The sequence below is a fragment of the Anolis sagrei genome, chromosome 5 (assembly GCF_037176765.1).
Source record: "Anolis sagrei isolate rAnoSag1 chromosome 5, rAnoSag1.mat, whole genome shotgun sequence".
In the NCBI taxonomy this organism is placed as follows: Eukaryota; Metazoa; Chordata; class Lepidosauria; order Squamata; family Dactyloidae; genus Anolis; species Anolis sagrei.
This window is the reverse complement of record NC_090025.1, coordinates 190,138,832-190,164,787: the sequence shown is the minus strand read 5'-3', so window position 1 is coordinate 190,164,787 and position 25,956 is coordinate 190,138,832. Positions and strand designations below refer to the sequence as shown.

The following is a 25,956-nucleotide window of genomic DNA, read 5'->3' as shown; positions in this document are numbered from 1 at the left end:
TTAATAGATATTTAATAGATATATACATCCCTCTATAGATCTATTAAATGTCTATTTAACATACTAGATCTATTATATATCATATATTCTTGGGTATTAATATATATATATATATATATATATATATATATCCCAAGATATATTAAATACATCTATCTATATTTATCTCTCTATATATGTTATCTATTTAATTACTGCTTACTGCTCTTACTTCTTACTCTTACTGCCTATTACAGGGAAAACCAGCTGATCCCCAACCCATCTAAAACACAGACATGTGCCTTTCATCTCAAGAACAGAGAAGCATCCCGAGCTCTGAAGATCACCTGGGAAGGAATCCCACTGGAGCATTGCAGCACACCCAAATACCTGGGAGTCACTCTGGACCGTGCTCTGACCTACAAGAAGCACTGCCTGAACATCAAGCAAAAAGTGGGTGCTAGAAAAAATATCATACGAAAGCTGATTGGCACAACCTGGGGATCACAACCAGATACAGTGAAGATATCTGCCCTTGCGCTGTGCTACTCTGCTGCTGAGTATGCATGCCCAGTGTGGAACACATCTCAACACGCTAAAACAGTAGATGTGGCTCTTAATGAGACATGCCGCATTATCACAGGATGTCTGCGCCCTACACCACTGGAGAAATTACACTGCTTAGCCGGTATTGCACCACCTGACATCTGCCGGGAAGTAGCAGCCAATAGAGAAAGGACCAAGGCAGAGACATCTCCAGCTCATCCCCTGTTTGGGTATCAGCCAGCACGTCAACGACTCAAATCTAGAAATAGTTTTCTAAGATCTACAGAGACACTTGCTGGAACACCTCAGCAAGCAAGAGTCCAAAAGTGGCAGGCTCAAACCCAACACCTCAACCAATGGCTGATACCAAATGAGAGAGTCCCTCCTGGGCACACAGAGGACTGGGTGACTTGGAAGGCATTGAACAGACTGCGCTCTGGCACCACGAGATGCAGAGCCAACCTTCAGAAATGGGGCTACAAAGTAGAATCCTTGACATGCGAGTGTGGAGAAGAGCAAACCACTGACCACCTGCTGCAATGTAACCTGAGCCCAGCCACATGCATCATGGAGGACCTTCTTGCGGCAACACCAGAGGCACTCCAAGTGGCCAGATACTGGTCAAAGGACATTTAACCAACCACCAAACTCACAAGTTTTGTATTTTGTCTGTTTGTTTGCTTTGTTGTGTTAGAAATGTAATATAATGGACTGGCTGCTCTGACACGACAAATAAATACATCTATTTAATATCCTACAACTCTGCTATGGGAGTTGTAGTTCAGAGAGGCCCCAGTGTGGGCACAGAACGCAGGCGCTGTGACTACACTACCCACAATACAGCGCGAAGGAAGGCAATGGGAATCTCGCCTTATCTAAGCGTGGCGAGTGATAAGAGCTCTGGACTACGCCTCCCAGGATGCTCCGCGGCAGAGGGCGGTGGGAGGGGGCGTGTGGAGGAGGAGGCAGGAGGCAGCTTGGCCGCTCTCGGCAGCCAGAGGAGGGAAGAGGACAATGGGAGGTGAATAGGTAAGGAAAGACCCAGTGGGGATCCCCGCCCTGATGGAATGGTCTCTTCCAAGGCCGAAGAGACGGGTGGAGGGGAGGGAAAGCCCATTGCAGGGGAAAGGGGTGGCCTGAGGGATCCCTAGAGCCTTGTGTCCTGTCTGCCTATCTAAAATATACCCCTAGGGGTATTGAATAGATCCATCCCTCTATATATCTATTAAATATCTATTTAATATCCGATATCCCTAGAGATATTAAATAGAGATATCTATAATATCCCTGGGGAATATTGAGATTTATATCACAAGAGATATTAAATAGATATCTCTATATATCTCTCTCTATATATTATCTATTTAATATCATATATTTCTATCTATCTATATATATATATAGCGTATGATATATATTCCTAGAGCATTAATATATATCCCAAGATATATTAAGTAGATCTATCTATATTTATCTATATATTATTTATTTAATATTATACATTTCTATAACATATATATATATATATTTCCCTAAAGCATATCTATTACATATCATATATTCCTAGAGCATCAATATATATATCCCAAAATATATTAAATAGATATATCTATACTTATCTTTCTCTATATTATCTATTTAATATATATTTCTATAGCATATATATCATATTTCCCTAGATCTATTATCTATTATATATTCCTAGAGCATCAATATATATATATCCCAAGATATATTAAATAGAGATATCTATATTTGTCTCTCTATATATTATCTATTTAGTATCATATATTTCTATAGCATATATATCATATTTCCCTAGAGCATATATATTATATATCTTATATTCTTAGAGCATTAATATATATCCCAAGAAATATAATATATTTCTTTAGGATAGAAATAGAGCATTAATATATATCCCAAGGGATATCATATCTTTCTATATTGCATATATATATATATATAATATTTACCTAGAGAATAGCTATTATATATCTTATATTCCTAGAGCATTAATATATATCCCAAGAGATATCAAACAGATCTATCTACATTTATCTCTCTATAGATTGTCTATTTAATATTTATTTCTATAGTATATTTTAAATATTTCTATAGCATATATGTCATATATTCCTAGATCATATACATTATATATCATATATTCCTAGAGCATCAATAGGTATCCCAAGAGTTATTAAATAGATCTGTCCTTCTATCTATCTATTTATCTCTTTATTACCTACTTAATATAAAATATTCCTAGAGCATATTGATCTAATATCATATATTCCTAGAGATATAAAATAGATCTATCTATGTGTATGTATTTATTTTCTAATTAATATCATATATCTTTATAGATAGATCTATTTAATATCGTATATCCCTGGAGCATTGATATATATAAGATACTAAATAGATTATCTATATTTCTCTCTATATATTATCTATTAAATATATATTTCTAAAGCATATATATCGTATATTCCGAGAGCATATCTATTATATATTCCTAGAGCATCAATATATTCCCAAAACATATTAAATGGGTCTATATCTTGATTTTTCTATCGCTTTATTACCTATTTAATATCATATATTCCTAGAAATGTTAAGTAGATCTATCTATGTTTATGTATTTATTTTCTACTTCATCTCATATATCCCTAGAGCTTAGTGTTTTATTTGTATCTCTATTCAGTGTATTATATCCTTAGGGTAACTAGATCTCTTTATATTTGATATCATATTTCCCTAGAGCATTAATATGATATATCCCAACATATGAAGTAGATCGGTCTATATCTATTTAACGTCGTAGATCCTTAGAGCATTAATATCATATATTCTATTTATTTATCATGTGAGAAGTGAATTGAGGGTATTTAAAAACACAAATGAAGTTAAAAACTTATATTCTGAGAGATATTAAATAGTTCTGTTTCTTATTATTATCTATTTACTATCATTCCTGGAGGAATCTTTTGTTGGGAAGGCAGGAATCAGCCAGTCTTTGAAGCTGCAAGGCTATTCAGTGCTAATCAAGGTGGACAACATTCACACTTGCCTCAAGCAGACAAGAGTTTATATATCACTTGACAGATATATAAACCTCCCTTGCCTAGTTCCCAACAGACCTCACAGCCTCTGAGGATGCCTGCCATAGATGTGGGTGAAACGTCAGGAGAGAATGATTCTGGAACATGGCCAGGCAGCCCGGAAAACTGACAGCAACCCAGTTCCTTTTCTCTGCTAAGATTAGTAATAAAAGTAGATCTCATAGATAATACAGACCCCAAGTTACAAACATCCAACTTACAAACAAATCATAGTTAAGAGCAAGGGTGAGACAACAGGAAGTGCCATAGATTCAGGTGAAACGTCAGGAGAAAATGTTTCTGGAACATGGCCAGACAGCCCGGAAAAGTCACAGCAACCCAGTTCCTTTTCTCTGCTGCCAGGATTCGTAATAAAATTAGATCTCATAATGCAGACAGTCCCCAAGTTACAAACATCCAACTTACAAACAACTCATAGTTAAGAGCAAGGGTGAGAAAACAGGAAGTGCCATAGATTCAGGTGAAACATCAGGAGAGAATGCTTCTGGAACATGGCCAGGCAGCCCGGAAAACTCACAGCAACCCAGTTCCTTTTCTCCGCTGCTAAGATTCGTAATAAAAGTAGATCTCATAGGTAATACAGGCAGCCCCAAAGTTACAAACATCCAACTTACAAACAAATCATAGTTAAGAACGAGGCTGAGACAACAGGAAGTGCCATAGATTCAGGCGAAACGTCAGGAGAGAATGCTTCTGGAACATGGCCATACAACCCGAAAAACTTACAACAACCCAGTGAGATAAATTTTCCCTGTCCTTTTAATATTGCCTAGCTTTTCTGTTGTTTTGGATCATGTATATCTTGTATTACAACTAAATGCCCAACTTTCCCCTCTCTGAAAAGTGCTATTTTGCAAAGATGGATTGTAGGGAAGGAAGATAGATGCTTTTGAACTGTGGTGCTGGAGGAAAGTGCTGAGAGTGCCTTGGACTGCAAGAAGATCCAACCAGTCCATCCTCCAGGAAATAAAGCCCGGCTGCTCACTGGAGGGAAAGATACTAGAGACAAAGTTGAAGTACTTTGGCCACATCATGAGGAGACAGCAAAGCCTAGAGAAGACAATTATGCTGGGGAAAGTGGAAGGCAAAAGGAAGAGGGGCCGACCAAGGACAAGATGGATGGATGGCATCCTTGAAGTGACTGGACTGACCTTGAGGGAGCTGGGGGTGGTGACGGCCGACAGGGAGCTCTGGCGTGGGCTGGTCCGTGAGGTCACGATGAGTCCTACTGTTCTCACATCCGTCATAGTTGCATAAATTCACAAAAAATGTCAGAATTTGGGATTCAGAATTATGGTCAGACCTCCACATTCACTGAAGTTAGGGAGACCCATACTGTCTTATGCAATCTATCAGATCAGTATTTCTCAATCTTCCTATTGCTGTGACCCCTTAATGTTGTGGTAACCCCAACCATAACGTTATTTTCATTGCTACTTCATAACTGTAATTTTCCTACTGTTCTGAATCGTCATGTAAATATCTGATGTGCAGGATGTATTTTCATTCACTGGACCAAGTTTGGCACAAATAGCCAATATGCCCAAATTTGAATACTGGTCGGGTTGTGTGTGTGTGTGTGGGGGGGGGGGGTTGCTTTTCTCATTTGGGAGTTATAGTTGCTGGGATTTATAGTTCACCTACAATCAAAGAGCATTCTGAACTCCACCAATGATGGAACCGAACCAATCTTGGCACACAGAACTCCCATGACCAAGATGGGTTTGGTGGGTGTTGACCTTGAGTTTTGGAGTTGTGGTTCACCTACATCCAGAGAGCACTGTGGACTCAAACAATGATGGATCTGGACCAAACTTGGCACGAATACTCAATATGCCCAAATGTGAACACTGATGTAGCTTAAGGAAAATGCACCTTGACATTTGGGAGTTGTACTTCCTGGGATTTATAGTTCATCTACAATCAAAGACAATTGTTATGGTTGGGGGGTCACCACAACATGAGGAACTATATTAAGGGGTCACTGCATTAGGAAGGTTGAGAAACACTGGCTTAAGCTTTTACTTTCTGCCTGAGTCAATTCTTTAATTTTCAGGTTTGTGAGCTTGCCTTGTCCCTGAAGATCATTTCATTCATCATTGATATTAACTTGTTTCTTTCCTATGGGGTTTCCCTCCTCTTCCAAATGTAAAGGAACCAAGCCTCTGCTTCCTTTATGGATGCGCTAATTGTTTTTTCTATCTTCCTTTATTTTGTATACCAGCTCCTCTTCGTTCTGTATTAATACAGTAAGCCCATAGTCCTGGCACCTTTTATCTGCGCTTAACTCTGCGTCACCATCTGCTGCTTTGCAGAGGCTGCTGGGGTAAACACTCCTTTTTAATTGCCTCCATAAGCCTCAGGCCCTGCTCCAACTTTCCCTTGGCGCTTCTGCACTCTTACTTTCTTCTTACAATCTCCTCCAAGTTAAAATCAGCCATAAAATGCTCTTTGATGTCCGGGTATCGGGTCAGCCCTCCACATTCACTGGGGCTAGGGGCACAGGGACCCCATGAAATTATAGATCATGTTTGGAAATTGGTTACAATGGGGAGGGCTGTCTAAAAAGCTAATAGAATTGAAGAATAAGGAAACCTCAGAAACAAATCTCGACAAAATAATAAAATGGAAAGTAGAGAGGGAGAAAGGAATCATGGGATTTATATATAACACAATCACCGAAATACAATACAACACAAAATCTACCCTAATAGAAGTCTGGAAGGAGGAATTAAGTTGCAGTGAGAGAGAAATAGACAATTGGATTAATTCAATCAATAAAATAAAACACCTAAAGATTAAAGAAATGCAACGAAAAATATTGACAAAATGGTACAGAACTCCTGTGCAACTGGCGCATATCACAAAAACGTGCCCAAAATTATGTTGGCACAACTGTGGTAAAATAGGAACATATGCCCACATGTGGTGGGAATGTGAAAAAATCCAAAAGTTCCAAGAAATAATCAGGAAAGAAATGGAGGAGCTATTAGGGATCAAGATAGAATGGAATAAGGCCCAATTTTTCACTCAGAAATTCGAAAATAAAGAGGAATATAAGGAAAGTGAGGAAATAATAAAACATATGATAGAGGGAATTAAAGCCTCAGTGGCCCTGGGCTGGAAAGACCACAAGAAATGGGATACAAAAACCTGGTACAAATATTTAGCAGATTACCTTCTTCAAGATTATATTAGCGAAAGGAAAAGTTACTATATGACGGGTCAAAGCAAAAAGACATGGAAAGCAAAATGGAAGAGTCTCATATATAGAATAAAGGGGAAAGATAAATATACGGTGTTGAACAAAACTATTCTCATGATTGAACAATTGTAATAAACACAGCTAAAGTATCTATTTGTTCCCGGGGGGGGGGGGGGGGGTGTGCTGGTGGCGGGATTGGGGAAAAAACTGGTATTTTGAATGTTATTTTCAAAGATGGAATGTTTCTATGTATTATACAATAGTAATTTTGAACGTTATTTTCAAAGATGGAATGTTTCTATGTATTATACAATAGTAATAATAAAATTTTAAAAAAAAAAGATCATGTTTCCTAATATATCCATATTCCCCTTAACCATGACTTTTTATGAATTTATTGCAAAATATACTATTTTGTAGTCCACCCTAAATATTTATTTATTTATTTACTTCATTTATATACCGCCTTTCTCAGCCCTCAGGCGACTCAAAGCGGTTAACAACAGCAAAATTCAATGCAAAAACATCATAAAACAAATATGAGACAGTTAAAAACAGTAGCATCATCAACGATTAAACATCAATATAACAATCATTAGCGTCTCATCAGTAAAATCAGAATCCAGTCTCATCATCTGTTATTCCGTGTCCTATAATCAATTACACTGCCTAATCGAATGCCTGTTCAAACAACCAGGTCTTCACTTTCCTCCAAAATGCCAATAAGGAGGGGGCCGATCTGCTATCTGTAGGAAGGGTGTTCCACAGCCGAGGGGCCACCACTGAGAAGGCACTGTCTCTCGTCCTCGCCAGGTGTACCTGTGATGCTGGCGGGACCGAGAGCAGGGCCTCCCCAGATGAACTTAATGTCCTAGCTGGTTCATAGGAGGAGATGTGTTCGGACAGGTAAGTCGGGCCAGAACCGTTTAGGGCTTTATAGGCTAAAGCCAGCACTTTGAATTGTGCCCGGTAGCAAACTGGCAGCCAGTGGAGCTGGCGCAACAGAGGAGTTGTATGCTCCCTGAGTGCTGCTCCTGTTAGCATCCTGGCTGCCGAGCGTTGGACCACTTCAAGCTTCCGGACAGTCTTCTAAGGCAACCCCACGTAGAGAGTGTTGCAGTAGTCTATACGGGATGTAACCAGAGCATGGACTACCGTGGCCAAGTCAGACTTCCCAAGGGACAAGCGCAGCTGGCACACAAGTTTTAACTTTAGCTAGACCAGGAAATCCCAGTTGGATGCCCCCCACCACCACCACCACCACCATCACCGTGAGGGTCTGCCTCCAGGGGCAAACCAAGAATGGGCAACTTGGAGGTCCCTGAACAGACTCAGAAGTTGAGTGAGCAGATCAAAAGACAACCTGACAAAATGGCACTACCAAGAAGAATCCCCCACCTTGTGTGTCTCTGGAGCAGAACAAACAACTCTACACCTGTATGCTTGCCCACAATGCCCTGCCTCACACACTTAAAAGGGACAGATATTTAAAAGGCAGATAAATTAAAAACATAAATTAAAACCACAGAAACACCCATTCAAGTACAACAGCCCTTGCTAGATCTTCCACGTATTAATTTGCATTTATGAATCAAAGCAATATGAAAAAATAGCAGAAATAGTGCTTAGCACCTGGTGCACAATTAGTTTGCTTTATTTGTGTAGCAATCCAAACTATTTATTTATTTATCGTGTCAGGCAACCGAACAGTTGTATTACATTTTTGACAGAACAAACAAGCAAACATACAAAAGACACAGAGTTTGCAAGCTTGGTAGTTGATTAAATGTCCTTTGACCAGTATCTGGCCACTTGGAGTGCCTCTGATGTTGCCGCAAGAAGGTCCTCCATTGTGCATGTGGCTGGGCTCAGGTTGCATTGCAGCAGGTGGTCAGTGGTTTGCTCCTCTCCACACTCACATGTTGCGGATTCCACTTTGTAGCCCCATTTCTGAAGGTTGGCCCTGCATCTCGTGGTGCCAGAGCGCAGTCTGTTCAGCACCCTCCAAGTCGCCCAGTTTTCTGTATGCCCAGGGGGGAGTCTCTCATGTGATATCAGCCATTGATTGAGGTTCTGGGTTTGAGCCTGCCACTTTTGGACTCTCGCATGCTGAGGTGTTCCAGCAAGTGTCTCTGTAGATCTTAGAAAACTATTTCTTAATTTAAGTCGCTGACGTGCTGGCTGATGCCCAAACAAGGGATGAGCTGGAGATGTCTCTGCCTTAGTCCTTTCACTATTGGCTGCTACTTCCTGGCAGATGTCAGGTGGTGCAATACCAGCTAAGCAGTGTAATTTCTCCAGTGGTGTAGGGCGTAGACACCCTATGATAATGCGGCTCCTCCACGATGACATGATGGCAACAGTCTTGGACAGCAATGGCTCCCAAAGTGACCCATTTAAGGTGGAATCGGGTGTCAAACAGGGATGTGTTATTGCCCCAACTTTATTCTCCATCTTCATCGCCATGATACTACACCTTGTTGATGGGAAGCTTCCCACCAGAGTGGAAATCATCTATCGGACAGACGGCAAGCTATTTAACCTCAGCAGACTGAAAGCCAAAACCAAGGTCACAACAACATCTGTCATAGAACTCCAGTATGCTGATGACAATGTCGTCTGTGCGCATACAGAAGAAGATCTACAAGCCACTCTCAACACCTTTGCAGAAGCATACACAAAGCTTGGCCTGTCACTGAACATCGAGAAAACCAAAGTGCTGTTCCAGCAGTCACCAGCCGCCCCCTCTCCAATGCCAGAGATACAGCTTAATGGTGTAACATTAGAAAATGTCGACCATTTCCGCTACCTTGGCAGCCACCTCTCCACCAAAGTCAACATCGACGCCGAAATACAACACCGCCTGAGCTCTGCAAGTGCAGCATTTTCCCGAATGAAGCAGAGAGTTTTTGAGGACCGGGACATCCGTAGGGATACTAAGGTGCTTGTCTATAAAGCTATTGTCCTCCCAACCCTGCTATATGCCTGTGAGACGTGGACAGTCTACAGACGTCATATGCAGCTCCTGGAACGATTCCATCAGCGCTGCCTCCGGAAAATCCTGCAAATCTCCTGGGAAGACAAGCGGACAAACGTCAGCGTGCTGGAGGAAGCAAAGACCACCAGCATTGAAGCAATGGTCCTCCAACATCAACTCCGCTGGACAGGCCACGTTGTCCGGATGCCTGACCACCGTCTCCCAAAGCAGTTGCTCTACTCCGAACTCAAGAACGGAAAACGGAATGTTGGTGGACAGGAAAAGAGATTTAAAGATGGGCTCAAAGCCAACCTTAAAAACTCTGGCATAGACACTGAGAACTGGGAGGCCCTCGCCCTTGAGCGCTCCAGCTGGAGGTCAGCTGTGACCAGCAGTGCTGCAGAATTCGAGGAGGCACGAGTGGAGGGTGAAAGAGAGAAACGTGCCAGGAGGAAGGCGCGTCAAGCCAACCCCGACCGGGACCGCCTTCCACCTGGAAACCAATGCCCTCACTGCGGAAGAAGATGCAGAGCAAGAATAGGGCTCCACAGCCACATGCGGACCCACAAGGAAACCCATGATGGAAGACCATCTTACTCGTCCAACGAGGGATCGCCTAAGTAAAGTAAGTAAAGTAAGATAATGCGGCATGTCTCATTAAGAGCCACATCTACTGTTTTAGCGTGGTAAGATGTGTTCCACACTGGGCATGCATACTCAGCAGCAGAGTAGCATAGCGCAAGGGCAGATGTCTTCACTGTGTCTGGTTGTGATCCCCAGGTTGTGCCAGTAAGCTTTCGTATGATATTGTTTCTAGCACCCACTTTTGCAGCATGCAAACGAGCAATCCAAACTGAAGAATTAGGAAGCAACTGAGCACTTGATTCTCCTATGTCCAAAGCCCTAGAAAAGTCTTTGTTGACTAGTGGAAGACTGAGACATAAGCGGTTCCCACCTTCAATTCTGACTCTTGGGTTTCTCTGCTTCTTCTGCCCTTAATAGCAGTTGAGACACCATGATGGATAACCGCTTTGCCACCGCCCTGGTCATCGCCTGCGTCCTCAGCCTGATGTCCACCATCTACTTGGCTGCCTCCATCGGGACAGACTTCTGGTTTGAGTACCGCAACCCGTTCCCTCCTGAAAACAACAGCGAAAGCAAGGCTACTTGGGACGAGCTCTTTGGGGAGAACGCAGATGAGAACTCCTATACAGATGCCCTCTTCCGATGGAACGGCACCATCGGCCTGTGGAGGAGGTGCATCACAATGTCCGAGAACTCTTATTGGTACAACTCACCAGGTAAAGCCATTCAAAACGCATGGGGAAAAGGTGTCTGTCTTTCATTCCCATCCCATTACAGCCAGGCATGAGCAAACTTTGGCCCTCCGGGTGTTTTGGACTTCAACTCCCACAATTCCTAACAGCCAAAACACCTGGAGGGCCGATGTTCACCCACCATGCCTGCTCTTGATACTGCTAGAAAAGTAACCAGTAGGCTTGTGCATAATTTTGTTTTTAATTTGTACTAGCTGTACCCACCATACGTTGCTGTGGCCAGTCTTCCCTCCCAATTTCTCTCCTTCCTTCCTTCCTTCCTTCCTTCCTTCCTTCCTTCCTTTCTCTCTTTCTCTCCTTCCTTCCTTCCCTTTTTTCTTTCCTCTTTACGCCCAAATATGAACACAGATGGAGTTTGGGGGAAACAGACCTTGACATTTGGGAGTTGCAGTTGCTGGGATTTATAGTTCACTTACAATCAAAGAGCATTCTGAACCCCACCAATCAGGCCCGTAGCCAGGATTTCGTTTCGGGGGGGGCTAAAAAATTTTTCAGGGGGGGTTTCGGGGGGGGGGCTGAGTTTCGGGGGGGGGGCTGAGTCTGAGTGAAAGAGGGTCTAGCCTAGCAAACCTTTTGTATCATTACCCCAATACCCCCATGCATATGGGATATATTGAGTATGGTGATCAGATCATGATATGAATAAACATAACAGTTTAAATAATGCACCAATAAGGCCTTTTCGCGAACCACCATGAAAATTTCGGGGGGGGGGGGGGGGGCTGAAGCCCCCCGAGCCCCCCCCCCCCCCCCCCCCCGGCTACATGCCTGCCACCAATGATGGAATTGAACCAATCTTGGCACACAGAACTCCAATGAGCAACAGAAAATACTGGAAAGGTTTGGTGGGCATTGGCCTTCATTTTTGGAGTTGTGGTTATAGATTTGAAATTTGGGAGTTGTAGTTGATGGGATTTATAGTTCACCTACAATCAAAGAGCATTCTGAACCCCACCAATGATGGAATTGAACCAGTCTTGGCACACAGAACGCAAATGAGCAACAGAAAATACTGGAAAGGATTGGTGGGCATTGGCCTTCATTTTTGGAGTTGTAGTTCGTGGACTCAGACAATGATGGATCTGGACCAAACTTGGCATGGATACTCAATATGCCCAAATGTGAACACTGGTGGAGTTTGGGAAAATAGATTTGACATTTGGGAGTTGTCGTTGATGGGATTTATAGTTCACCTACAATCAAAGAGCATTCTGAACCCCATGAATGATAGAATTGGGCCAGACTTCTCACACAGAGACCCCCATGACCAATAGAAAATACTGAAGGGATTTGGGATACTGTGTTTTTCATGGCTCCCATCTCCACTTTGTAAAAGAACATGAGCAGCTGGGGAAATGGGATCAATAGCATTCTAATCTTAATGCAATTTACTTTCTCAAAATACACTCCTCTCAGTTGTTGTTGTTGTTGCTGGGGAGGAGCTTGACTTGTGCCTCTTTTCCTCTCCTCTTTGGAAGTTCTGAAATCGTTTAAAGAACCGAACAGTCAGGGGATCTGCATCGAATGTCCCGCATCATAGCTGTTCTGCTTCTGAGAAGGAGAGGCTGCTGGATAAATGCAAACCACAGATTGAAAACACAGACACGCCATTATTTACAGAGCTTGGAAATGCTACAGTTTTGGGCCACCAGCCATCCTCAATGGTCAAAAAAAGGAAGTTTTTACATCGGCAGTTTTGCACCCACACAGTATTATTTCAGAGCATGTTTCTCAATTGCTCTGTTAATTCTTAGTTGTAAGACGAACAAATTAGCGCGAGAGAAGTCTACAATTATGTCTTCTAAGTGACGCCTGCCTTGCTGAGGCCTGTGCTTTTTCCTAAGCCTGTAATAACTATTTTGCCTTTAACAGACATGCGGTTTTCTCTCTTTTTTAAAAGGATGATTGTGGAAAATTAGAACCTGAGGCCACAGCCGCTTTGGCAGAATAGTATAAGTGGTATTAGGCAACTAAAACCTGCAGTTCGTTATATAGGATTGCGGGAATAAGCCCCAATGAACGTAATAGGGCTTGTTTTTGTGCAGCATCTTGTGACCCTGAATGAACTTTCAACAATCCACAAAATTATTGCCTGTATAATTTGTCTGCTTTATGTCCCATTTTTCTCCCAACACAGTGTTTTAACAACAAATTCAAACAAACTAAAGCTGAAACCTCTTGGAACAACAGTTTGAAACTATTACCCATATATACTCGAGTATAAGCTGACCCGAATATAAGCTGAGGCACCTAATTTACCACAAAAACCTGGGAAAACATATTGACTCAAGTATAAGTCCAGGGTGGGAAATGCAGCAGCTACTGGTAGATTTCAAAATAATAATAGATAGCAATAAAATTACATTAATTGAGGGATCAGTAGGTTAAGAAAGAAAAAAACAAAACACAGATTTTGCAAATTTGGTAGTTGGTTAAATGTCCTTTGACCAGTATCTGGCCACTTGGAGTGCCTCTGGTGTTGCCGCAAGAAGGTCCTCCATTGTGCATGTGGCAGGGCTCAGGTTGCATTTCAGCAGGTGGTCAGTGGTTTGTTCTTCTCCACACTCGCATGCCGAGGATTCCACTTTGTAGCCTCATTTCTGAAGGTTGGCTCTGCATCTCGTGGTGCCGGAGCGCAGTCTGTTCAGCGCCTTCCAAGTCGCCCAGTCTTCTGTGTGCCCGGGGGGAGTCTCTCATCTGGTATCACACATGGATTGAGGTGCTGGGTTTGGGCCTGCCACTTTTGGACTCTCGCTTGCTGGGGTGTTCCAGCGAGTGTCTCTGTAGATCTAAGAAAACTATGTCTTGATTTAAGTCGTTGACATGCTGGCTGATAACCAAACAGGGGATGAGCTGGAGATGTCTCTGCCTTGGTCTTTTCTCTATTGGCTGCTACTTCCCGGCGGATGTCAGGTGGTGCAATACCGGCTAAGCAGTGTAATTTCTCCAGTGGTGTAGGGCGCAGACACCTTGTGATAATGTGGCATGTCTCATTAAGAGCCACATACACTGTTTTAGCGTAGTGAGATGTGTTCCACACTGGGCATGCATACTCAGCAGCAGAGTAGCACAGCGCAAGGGCAGATGTCTTCACTGTGTCTGGTTGTGATCCCCAGGTTGTGCCAGTCAGCTTTCATATGATGTTGTTTCTCGCGCCCACTTTTTGCTTCCCAGGCAGTGCTTCTTGTAGGTCAGAGCACGGTCCAAAGTGACTCCCAGGTATTTGGGTGCGCTGCAATGCTCCAGTGGGATTCCTTCCCAGGTAATCCTCAGAGCTCGAGATGCTTGTCTGTTCTTAAGTTGAAAGGCGCATGTCTGTGTTTTAGATGGATTAGGGATCAGTTGGTTTTCCCTGTAAGAATAAATAGAATAAATAATAGAATAAATAGAATAAATAATAAATGTAATAACAACAATAATAAATAGAGTAAAAATGTAATAATAATAACCATAATAAATAGAGAAAGTATGTATGTTATAAATAATAGATTGAACATTAACAATAATACATAGAGTAAAATTATAAATGTAATATAATGATAATACAGTAATTTATTAATTATTTATTTACTTACTGTATTTGTATACTACCTTTCTCAGCCTTTCGGCGACTCAAGGCGGTTTCCAACAAAACAGTATACATAGTATCATAAAACAATTTAAAACATTACAGTTACATAAACCACAACAGCAATAAAAACAACATCATTGGCGTCTCCTTATTGTCAAGCATTGTCCAATTCCATCGTCCATCGTCAATTTCCTATGTCATTTATCCATATCCGTTACTCTGTGTTTGTGAACGCTTGCTCAAACATCCACGTTTTGACTTGCTTCCGAAACGTTAAGAGGGAGGGAACACATCTAATATCTCTAGGGAGGGTGTTCCATAGCCGGGGAGCCACTGCAGAGAAGGCCCTGTCTCTCGTCCCCGCCAGGCGTACCTGTGATTGGGGCAGGGCCGAGAGCAGAGTCTCTACGGACGATCTCAAGGTTCTAGATCAGGGGTCCTCAAACTAAGGCCCGGGGGCCGGACACGGCCCTCCAAGGTTATTTACCCGGCCCTCGTTCAGGGTCAACCTAAGTCCTAAACAACTCAAAAGCACAGTCCTATCTCATCAGCCAAAAATAGGCCCTCATTTCCCATTGAAATACTATATGTTAAAATTGTTCTTCATTTTGATTATTGTATTGTTTTTAAGTGTTTTTTGCACTACAAATAAGATATGTCCAGTGTGCATAGGAATTCATTCATTTTTTAAAAAATTATAATCCGGCCCTTCAACAGTTTGAGGGACTGTGACCTGGCCCTCTGTTTAAAAAGTTTGAGGACCTCTGTTCTAGATGGTTCAAAATAATGTAGATGTAATATTAGTAATAATAAATTAGGTAAATTAATAAATCTCTTAATAATAATAATAATAATAATAATAATAATAACAATAACAGACTAAAATAATAAATAACTTTGACTCGAGTATAAACCAAAGGGATTTTTTTCAGCCCTAAAAAGGGCTGAAAAACTCAGCTTATATTTGAGTATATATGGTATATTATTTCAAGAGTTTAAAAACACATTAAAACTTAATAGAAACAATAAAACCATAGCAAACCTATTAAAACAACCTTTTAGTAAAGTAGCTTAAGAGCCAAAGGCTTGCCTAAGTCAAAAGGTATTTGACAGACAATGGAAAGATAACATTATGTAACACGATTTTTGTTCCTGGGTTATAAATGCCCTTTCCTAATTAGATCTATCATAAAAACTTGGAAAAGGTTTAGTAAACTTCAAAACTTTATTTTTGCGGGACTTCTTGCAACACATTTTGCTATAGATTTTCAATGACTATCTCATCGAGTCTCAACCAATTCAACACAGTTTGTGGCAGCCACAAAAACGAAGTTTCTGGAGTATGACAACTATTTTCAAAGTACTGTGTCTATCGCACAATTAAACAGGAAATAACACTTTCAAATCAGAAACAGATTTTTTAAAGAAAATGTTACGTAATATAATAGACAACCTTCCCCTGAAGATCATATAAGTTGAGCAAACTCATGGAGAATAATAAGAGCAATAATAATCTATATAAATAAAAATGTAATGTTCGTTTGTGGGATTAACATCACTCAAAAACTACTGAGTGAATTGACACCAAATTTGGACACAATATACCTTGTGATGAATGACTATCACTCATAAAAACACCAAAAAACACAACGGAAGGGGAAACCACATATATACACATATACATAGACTGGGCCACAGAAACACGTGGCAGGGGATGGCTAGTAACATAATAATTTTATTTATGAACTGCCTTTCCTCATGGCTCATGTTTTAAAAGCTTACGTGTTCCCTATCACCAACTCTGATCAATATATATATACTAGCTGTCCCCTGCCATGCGTTGCTGTGGCCCAGTCTGTTGATCTGGAAAATAAAGGGGGATGAGAAAGTGTTGGTTTCTAATATATGTGATGTCTTTATGCTTGTGGGTAAACAGTATTTCTTGCTGTTTCTTTGTCAGTGTTGATGTGGAGAGTGTCTGGTTTGCCCAGCCTGGAACATGCAACATATCATTGTCCTTCTTTAAGGGTCCCTTTCAAATCTATGATACTATATCTCTCTGTGTGTGAATCATATCTATCTTTCTATCTATCTATTTCTATGGCTGGATGGGCTCTTTGTCAGGAGGACTTTGATTATGTTTTCTTGCCCTGATGAAGGGAGTTGGATTGGATGGCCTTAAGTATTTTCTGTTGGTCATGGGTGTTCTTTGTGGGAAGTTTGCCCCAATTCTGTCGTTCGTGGGGTTCCGAATGCTCTTTGATTGTAGGTGAACTGTGAATCCCAGTGACTACAACTCCCAAATGTCAAGGTCTATTTTCCCCAAACTACATCTGTGTTCATATTTGGGCGTATTGAGTGCTTGTGCCAAGTTTGGTCCAGATCCATCATTGTTTGAGTCCACAGTGCTCTCTGGATGCAGGTAAACTACAACTCCCAAACTCAAGGTCAACCCCCACCACTGTTGGTCATGGGAGTTCTGTGTGCCATGTTTGGTTCAATTCCATCATTGATGGAGTTTTGAGTGCTCTTTGATTGTAGGTGAACTATAAATCCCAGCAACTACAATTCCCAAGTGACAAAATCATAATTTTTGAGTGATGGTCACTCCTTGTGTAGTGAGACATTTTGTTGCCAAATTTGGTGTGAATTCGTTCTTTGGTTCTTTTGTTTTTAAGGCACTCATTATGCACAGGGCATTTATATATATACAGATATATAAAAGATATATACCAACAAAGTAAATCATACTCTAATAAAAAACTATTTCCTTTTTGTGTTCTTGCAGGTGAGATGGTTACAAAATGTGTTAGCTTTTCCCTTTCGGATCAATTCATGGAGAAATACAAAGATCCTGGGAACCATAACAGCGGCACTGACTTGAACCGGACCTGTAAGTATTACTATTTTCTGGTTGATGAAGAAAAAAAACGCTTCACTCTGCAAGTAATCCTTGCTGAATTCAATGAGATTGCATAGGCAATTCGATAGGCAAGAGTGCAAATACTCTACATACATTAAAATAAATTTATTATGTTATCCCTCTTCAAAGATCAGCAAGTGGCAAGCATGCCAGCTGGCCGAAAGCTACCAAGTTAGCAAGTATGTTCTCACATTCTACATACAATTCCTGTGTTCATATACAATGTAATGAGAACTTGCACACTTACGTTTTAGTCTGCAACTTCCAGTATTAGGAGGAAAGGAATTTCTCCCAAGTTCTGAGTATAGTTTTGTGTTTAGTGGATGGGTTCTGCAAAAGTAAATGGTATTTCAATTTAATAGGGTTTTTCTGCCATGCTTGGAACAGTCCTGGTGGCCACATAAGCAACTAGAAATGGCACTGAACCATTTTTTTATCATATAGATACTGCATTTTGGCGCAACCAGGTTGGGGAGATCTTCCCTGCACCAGGCCTCCTAGCTATGATTGCCTCTTTGTTTGCTTTAGATCTCTGGCGTTTGCAGTTCCTCCTGCCCTTTGTCAGCCTCGGACTCATGTGTTTTGGGGCTCTCATCGGGGTGTGCGCTTGTGCCTGCCGCAGCCTGTACCCCACCATTGCCACAGGGGTCCTTCACTTCCTTGCAGGTGAGTCTTCTGGATGAATATCATGAAAGAGAACAAACCTCAAGAGTCATCCAGGCCAACCCCACCCTGCCATACAGAAATACCTAATCCAAGCCCTCCCAACAGATGGCCATTCAGCCTTTGCTTAAAAACATCCAGATTTCAACAGACTGTAAGAGAGCAGCATAATCCACTGCCGAAGAGCTCTTACTAGTGTTTAAGTGGGATCTCTTTTCCTGCTATTTGAATCCATTCTTCTGTGTCCTCATCTCTAGAGCAGCCCCTTTCGCAATGTGACATCCTTGTGCTTGTAGGACTGCAGACCGACAGGTCAGTGGTTCGAATCTGGGAAGAGTGGGTTGAGCTCCCTCTATCAGCTCCAGTTCCCATGCGGGACATGAGAGAAGCCTCCCACAAGGATGGTAAAACATCAAACATTCAGGTGTCCCCTGAGCAACGTCCTTGCAGATGGCCAATTCCCTTATACCAGAAGCAACTTGCAGTTTCTCAAGTCATTCCTGACACGAAATCTGACACCGGGATTGTGGTGCTGCTGGCTGAGTGTCAGCTGCATTAAGATCATGAGTTCGAAGCCAGCCCGGGTTGGAGTGGGTTTCCAACCAATTGTGTGTAGCCTATTGTCGACCTTTGCTACCCGAAAGACAGTTGCATCTGTCAAGTAGGAAAATTAGGTACCACCTTAAAGTGTGGGGAGGCTAAATTAACTAATTTATGAGGCCATAAAAAAAAAAAGACTCCCAGCAAGCACTCCAGGAAAAAGCATGCGGGAAATGCGGAAGTACTTCATCAGTGTTGCAGATGGACAATGAAAGCAACAGCTCCCCTGGCGGCCAGAAAAAGTTAAATAGCCTCTGTCTATGTCCAAGCTAAACTTAGCTAAACTTATACAGCCCCCTAAGCCACTCCTCACAGGGCTTGGTTTCCAAAGCTTTAATAATAATCATCATCATCATCATCTTTATTTGTACCCCGCCACCATCTCCCTAAAGGGGACTCAGAGCGGCTTACATGACACCAAGCCCAAACAACAATTACAGTAAAGAACAACCCTAACGCAAACCGAAAATGCAAACAATGAACAACATCATAATTACATAAAACATGAATATGCAACAATATAAAATTACAGTAAAAACAAACACAGTGACAATGGGCAGGCTACATGTAATGGTTAAAAGAAAAACTAATTAAAACTGGTTTAAAACTCAGGTGAAATAAAAGAGAAACAAATTATTTGTGGAAGAGGGCTAATTATAGTGGGAGTTGTGGAATTAAGCTTTCCCACGAAGGGGGGGGGGACTTATACTCCAATGACAAAACATTGCAAATGAGCAATCATTTTGGTTGCCATTCTCAGGACAGCAGCTTGACCATATCCTTTTTGAATTGTGGTACCCACAACTGGACATGGGGTTATTATTCCAGGACCAAATCAGAACAGAGTGGGACTCTGACTAAGGCCTACCTCACTCTGTGAGGCTTTCTCCCACAGGCTGAGGCCTAGCTCACACTGTGAGGCCTCTCACAGACTAAGGCCTACTTCACACTGTAAGGCCTTCTCAGACTAAGGCCTTCCTCACACTGTGAGGCCTTCTCTCACAGACTACGGCCTACCTAATACTGTGAGGCCTTTTCTCACAGACTTAAGGCGTACCTCACACTGTGAGGCCTTTTCTCACAGACTAAGGCCTACCTCACACTGTGAGGCCTTCTCTCAAAGACTAAGGCCTATCTCATACTGTGAGGCCTTCTCTCACAGACTAAGGCCTACCTCACAATATGATGCTTTCTCTCACTGACTAAGGCCTACCTCACACTGTAAGGCCTTCTCAGACTAAGGCCTACCTCACACTGTGAGGCCTTCTCTCACAGACTATGGCCTACCTCACACTGTGATGCCCTCTCTCACAGACTAAGGCCTACATCACACTGTGAGGCCTTTTCTCACAGACTAAGGCCTACCTCATACTGTAAGGCCTTCTCAGATTAAGTCCTACCTCACACTCTGAGGCCTTCTCTCACAGACTACGGCCTACCTAACACTGTGATGCCCTCTCTCGCAGATGAAGGCCTACCTCACACTGTAAGGCCTTCTCAGACTAAGGCCTACCTCACACTGTGATGCCCTCTCTCACAGACTAAGGCCTACCTCACATTGTGAGGCCTTTTCTCACCGACTAAGGCCTATCTCACACTGTGAGGCCTTCTCCCACAGACTAAGGCCTACCTCACACTGTGAGGCCTTCTCTCACTGACTAAGGCCTACCTCACACTGTAAGGCCTTCTCATACTAAGGCCTACCTCACGCTGTGAGACCTTCTCCCACAGATTAAGGCCTACCTCACACTGTGAGGCCTTCTCCCACAGACTAAGGCCTACCTCACACTATGAGGCCTTCTCCCACAGACTAAGGCCTGCCTTACACTGTGAGGCCTCCTCCCACAGACTAGGTGTTGTGACTCAGCTTGACTCTGAGTCTGAAGCTGAGTTCTGTGGGCCTTCTGAGCCTGAATTCCTTCAGAATGATGAGGAGGCTGATGGGTTACAGATTTCTGTACATGCTTCAGACACGGCTGATGGTGGGGCTGCTGAAGGAGAAACAGCAGGTCAGTTCCCAGGGGAAAGGAATGTTAGTGAGACTGATAACGAGAGTGAAATCCCACTCGGCCAAGTGGAGACGTCTTTGCCTTCCCACAGTGATCTGGTCCAGCTTGACCGAGATAAGGGGTTACATAGCCTTGAAGATTATGAATTAATGAGCAGGCAAGATCGTCTGCAATTAAGGCTCCCGAGAAGCACTCGCTTGGCTAGCAAGCGAGAAGCCAAGGGGGCCAAAGGTCAACGTAATGCGTTCATGTCTGCAAAGGGTAGTTAGCCTTGTAGCTGACAAGCAGGGGCTGTCAGTCCAACATAGCTCTTTCTGTGCAAACTTCTGTGGATTAACTTTGGCTTTTAGCAGCACGCTTCTGGCTTCCTGAGTCTGGGATTTGGGCCTTGTTTTCAACTGTTTTCCATGGACTCTTGTTTGACCATTGCTAGAGGATTATGCTTCATGTTTTTGCCTTTGGATCTTGTGAGTTTCAATTGGTGGCAGCGGTGGGATAATAAAGTAAAGATTCACCCTGCCAAAGTGGCTGGTCTACGTTCTTTCGTTTCAGCCTACTAAGCTATAGGCTAGTGGTTCTCAACCTTCCTAATGGTGTGACCCCTTAATACAGTCCCCCATGTTGTGGTGACCCCCAACTATAATATTGTTTTCATTGCTACTTCATAACCGTCATTTTACTACTGTTATAAATCATAATGTAAATATCTGATATGCAGGATGCATTTTCATTCACTGGACCAAACTGGGCACAAATACCCAATACACCCAAATGTGAATGCTAGTGGGGTTGGGCGAGGATTGATTTTGTAATTTGGGAGTTGTAGTTGCTAGGATTTATAGTTCACTTATAATCAAAGAACATTCCGAACTCCACCAGCGATGGATTTGAATGAAACTTGGCTCCCATGACCAATGGAAAACACTGGAAGGGTTTGATGGGCATTGACCTTGAGTTTGGGAGTTGTAGTTCACCTATATCCAGAGAAATAGATCTTAACATTTGGGAGTTGTAGTTGCTGGGATTTATAGTTCATTACATTCAAAGAGCCCCCGGTGGCGCAGTGGGTTAAAGCACTGAGCTGCTGAGCTTGTTGATTGAAAGGTCGCAGGTTCGATTCCAGGGAGCGGCATGAGCTTCCGCTGTCAGCCCTAGCTTCTGCCAACCTAGCAGTTTGAAAACATGCAAATGTGAGTAGATCAATAGGTACCGCTCCGGCGGGAAGGTAACGGGGCTCCATGCAGTCATGCCGGCCACATGACCTTGGAGGTGTCTACGGACAACGCTGGCTCTTCGGCTTAGGAATGGAGATGAGCACCACACCCCAGAGTCAGACATGACTGGACTTAATGTCAGGGGACTACCTTTACCTTTACCTTTACAATCAAAGAACATTCTGAACTCCACCAACCATAGAATTGGCTCAAACTTTCCACATGGAATCCCCATGACGATCATAAAATACTGTGTTTTCTTATGGTCTTTGGCGACCCCTCTGACACCCCCTCGCGACCCCCTCAGGTGTCCCGACCCCCAGGTTGAGAAACACTGTTATAGGCCCACCTGCCTACATAGAATTGCAGCTTTTGCTGAGTCATTGCATCCATTTAACCCTTTCAGTGCTTGTCTCACATTTTTGTAATTAAAAATATCTAGTTAATATTTCTGACAAGAACTTCCTAATTGTGTGACTGATGTTCTGTTGTCTCCCCATTGCTTTCCCTCCAGGTTTGTGCACGCTGGGCTCGGTCGGCTGCTACGTGGCTGGGATTGAGCTGCTGCACGAGAAGCTTCCTCCTCCGCGGGCCCAGGGCCACTTCGGCTGGTCCTTCTGCCTGGCTTGCGTCTCTGCGCCGCTGCAGTTCATGGCGGCGGCCCTCTTCATCTGGGCTGCTCGAACGAACAGGAGGGAGTTCACTCTTTTGAAAGCATACCGGGTGGCATAGGGAGGCTTCCATCCCATCCCAATTTCCTCCCTTTCCATCTTAAGACTGGTTTGTTTGTTTGTTTGGGGATTTTTTTTGGTAGCCTCCATCCTCTTCTCTTTATTGTTAGTTGTTTACCCTCAGAAAGCATGCCTCCTTGCCACTTGGAAGTGAAACAGGTTTTTTAAAAAGCTGAACAGACTTGACAAGCCACAGTGCTAGCATTTTTTTTCTTGACCGAAATCTGCAGGGTTTTAATAAGTTCCTTGTGTTGTTTATTTTTAAATATACTGATATTTTGTTATTACATTTCTTTTCATATTTAAACATTATCTGCCACAATATTTAACACGATTTTCAAGCCATAAAGGCTTAGATAAAAACTCACTTTGGCAGTATATGTATCATGAGCCATTAAGAGATGAACCAGTGCGACCTTTTCCGTAAATGTAGCTTTGGAACTTAGATTGTGATTTAAGTTTCGTTCCTCACATCGACTACTGTGTCCCCTCCATTCTTTTTCGGCCTGATTGTTGTAAAACGGCTAGCGGTTTTGGGCTTCCTAAATCTTGCAAACGTATTCCTTTCTCCCTCGCTCCTCCTTGCAAGAGGAATGCCCCTTACACGGTCTGATTTCTGATTTGACTAATGTATATCTGTACATAAATCCGAGTCTAAAAACCCTTTATTTATGCAAGACATTACATTTTTGTATAAGCATTACTTACGTCAGCTAGACGAAAACTTTTGTTGAAAAAAAATAAAAAATAAACCTGAGCGAAAGGCTCACGAATCCTACTCATGTCGTATGTGACGGAACATTAGAGCCCTGTTGCAAGCAATAATCTAGTCCAAAGTAGACACAGTGAATCTGTTGCAATCCTGACCCTAAGACAACAATCCACCACACTTGACTTCAGGAAAAACAATCCTTTTTATTGATGAATGATGAGTACAAAAATAGAGGGAAAATGCAAGGTAAAAAGTCACAGTAAAACTCAGCAACCAGAAATGTCCATGAACAATATAAAAAACCCACAGTAATTTATTTATTTATTTATTTATTTGGTTTACTTCTACCCCACCCTTCTCACCCCGAAGGGGACTCAGGGCGGCTTACAAAAACAAGGCACAATTCGATGCCCGTATCACACAACAGTAATAAAACAAAATAGCATAAATTAGCAATCAAACCACAATTCTACGTTACATCTATAAACCGATAAAAGCAATAAAACCAATAAAAATCCATACAAACCAATACAAACCAATTACTCCTTATTGCCTGTCAGTGTTCGCTATCCCATAGTTCAAATTCCAATTCCACAATTGTCAGTCCTGTCAGTCCTATTTGTCTGGTTGTCCTTATCTAGTTAGCAGATTGCCCAAAGGCCTGGTCCCACAACCACGTCTTTACCTTCCTCCTGAAGGAGAGGAGGGATGTTGATGCCCTAATTTCCCCCGGGAGTGAGTTCCACAGGTGAGGGGCCACCACTGAGAAGGCCCTGCTCCTCGTCCCCACCAGCCTCACTTGGGATAGTGATGGGGTCGAGAGCAGCCCCCCCCCCCCCAGATGATCTCAAATTCCGGGGTGGGACGTAGAGAGAGATACGTTCGGACAGATACACTGGACCGGAACCGTACAGGGTTTTGTAGGTCAAAACCAGCACCTTGAATTGAGCTCAGAACTGAACCGGCAGCCAGTGGAGCTGACACAACAGAGGGGTGGTGTGCTCCCTTTATGTTGCTCCGGTAAGCAGCCTGGCTGCCGCTCGCTGGACCAGTTGAAGTTTCCGAACCGTCTTCAAGGGCAACCCCATGTTGAGTGCGTTGCAGTAGTCTATTCGGGATGTAACAAGAGTGTGGACCACTGTGGCCAGATCAGACTTCCCAAGGTACGGGCGCAACTGGTGCACAAGTTTTAATTGCGCAAAAGCATTCCCGGCCACCGCTGAAACCTGGGGCTCCAGGCTCAGCGATGAGTCCAGGATCATTCCCAAGCTGTGAACCTGCGTCTTCAGGGGGAGTGTAACCCCGTCCAGCACAGGCTGTAACCCTATGCCCTGTTCGGCCTTGCGACTGACCAGTAGGACCTCTGCCTTGTCTGGATTCAGTTTCAATTTGTTAGCTCTCATCCAGTCCGACACAGCAGCTAAACATCGATCCAAGGTCTGGACAGCCTCCTTGGTGACAGGTGAGAAGGAGTGACAGATCTGGACATCATATACGTAGAGATAAAACCTCAATTCTAAAGTCCGAATGATCTCCCTCAGCGGCTTCATGTAGATGTTAAACAACATTGGGGACAGGATCGAACCCTGTGGGACTCCACATTACAATGGCTGTGGGGCCGAACAGGTGTCACCCAGTAACACCTTCTGGGACCGTCCCTCAAGAAAGGACTGGAGCCACTGCAAAGCAGTCCCCCCACTGCTGAAACCTGGAACCTGTTAGTAAACCACTAACCGTACTTGAAGCACTAGGAAAAGTCCTTGGAACAAAGCCACTGGAAGCAGGAGAATGCAAGAGACTGTTCATGAATCTGAAACGATGCCTGGACTAAATGGGCATCCAGGCCAAGCATCTTTAAAGCATAGAAATCTATTTCGTGACGTGCCTGAAGGCCGTGTTTGCATTTCTCTTAATCTAGCTGACCTACGTAAACTCTGCGCTTCGCCTCTGTTTTGCCAAATCTGCCCCCGTCTATTCTCGTTAGAGGAACCAGGTGTCCTATTATCTGGAGCGCTCAAAGGGAGTGAAAGTTCAACGCTTGGCTCTGAATCATTCTCATGGGAATTTGTACTTTCGCTTTCCAAAGCAGCAGGATTTTCACTACACAAACCGTCATCTTTTACATTGACCTCAGAATCATTGACACCATTAACATCACGCTCAGAATCATTGACACCTTCATTAACATCAGGAAATAGAATAAGAGAGTCAGGTACAGGTTCACACACAGGCTGAACCCCAACAGAATCAATTACTTTTGTAATTTGCATTTGTAAATCTCATTGATTTAATGGGTCTATTTAAATTGGATGTAGCAGGTGGATTAGAGTGCTGTTTGGGTGCTGGATTAGGTCTCCGGAGACC

General features: G+C 42.9%; 1 protein-coding gene across 2 annotated transcripts; it reads left to right on the top strand.

Moving 5' to 3' along the window:
• The first annotated feature begins 1,446 nt into the window (after window positions 1-1,446).
• CLDND1 (claudin domain containing 1) lies at window positions 1,447-23,658 on the top strand. Of its 2 annotated transcripts, none has more exons than XM_060776441.2 (5): window positions 1,447-1,554; window positions 10,835-11,133; window positions 17,529-17,633; window positions 18,192-18,329; window positions 22,664-23,658. In XM_060776441.2, exons 2-5 carry the CDS (start codon window positions 10,848-10,850, stop codon window positions 22,879-22,881), a joined length of 747 nt encoding a protein of 248 aa, XP_060632424.1. In that variant the 5' UTR covers window positions 1,447-1,554; window positions 10,835-10,847; the 3' UTR covers window positions 22,882-23,658. The 2 variants fall into 2 exon arrangements, with proteins under 2 accessions (XP_060632424.1, XP_060632425.1); XM_060776442.2 differs by having other exon boundaries at window positions 1,455-1,554; window positions 10,838-11,133.
• Window positions 23,659-25,956: the final 2,298 nt, after the last annotated feature.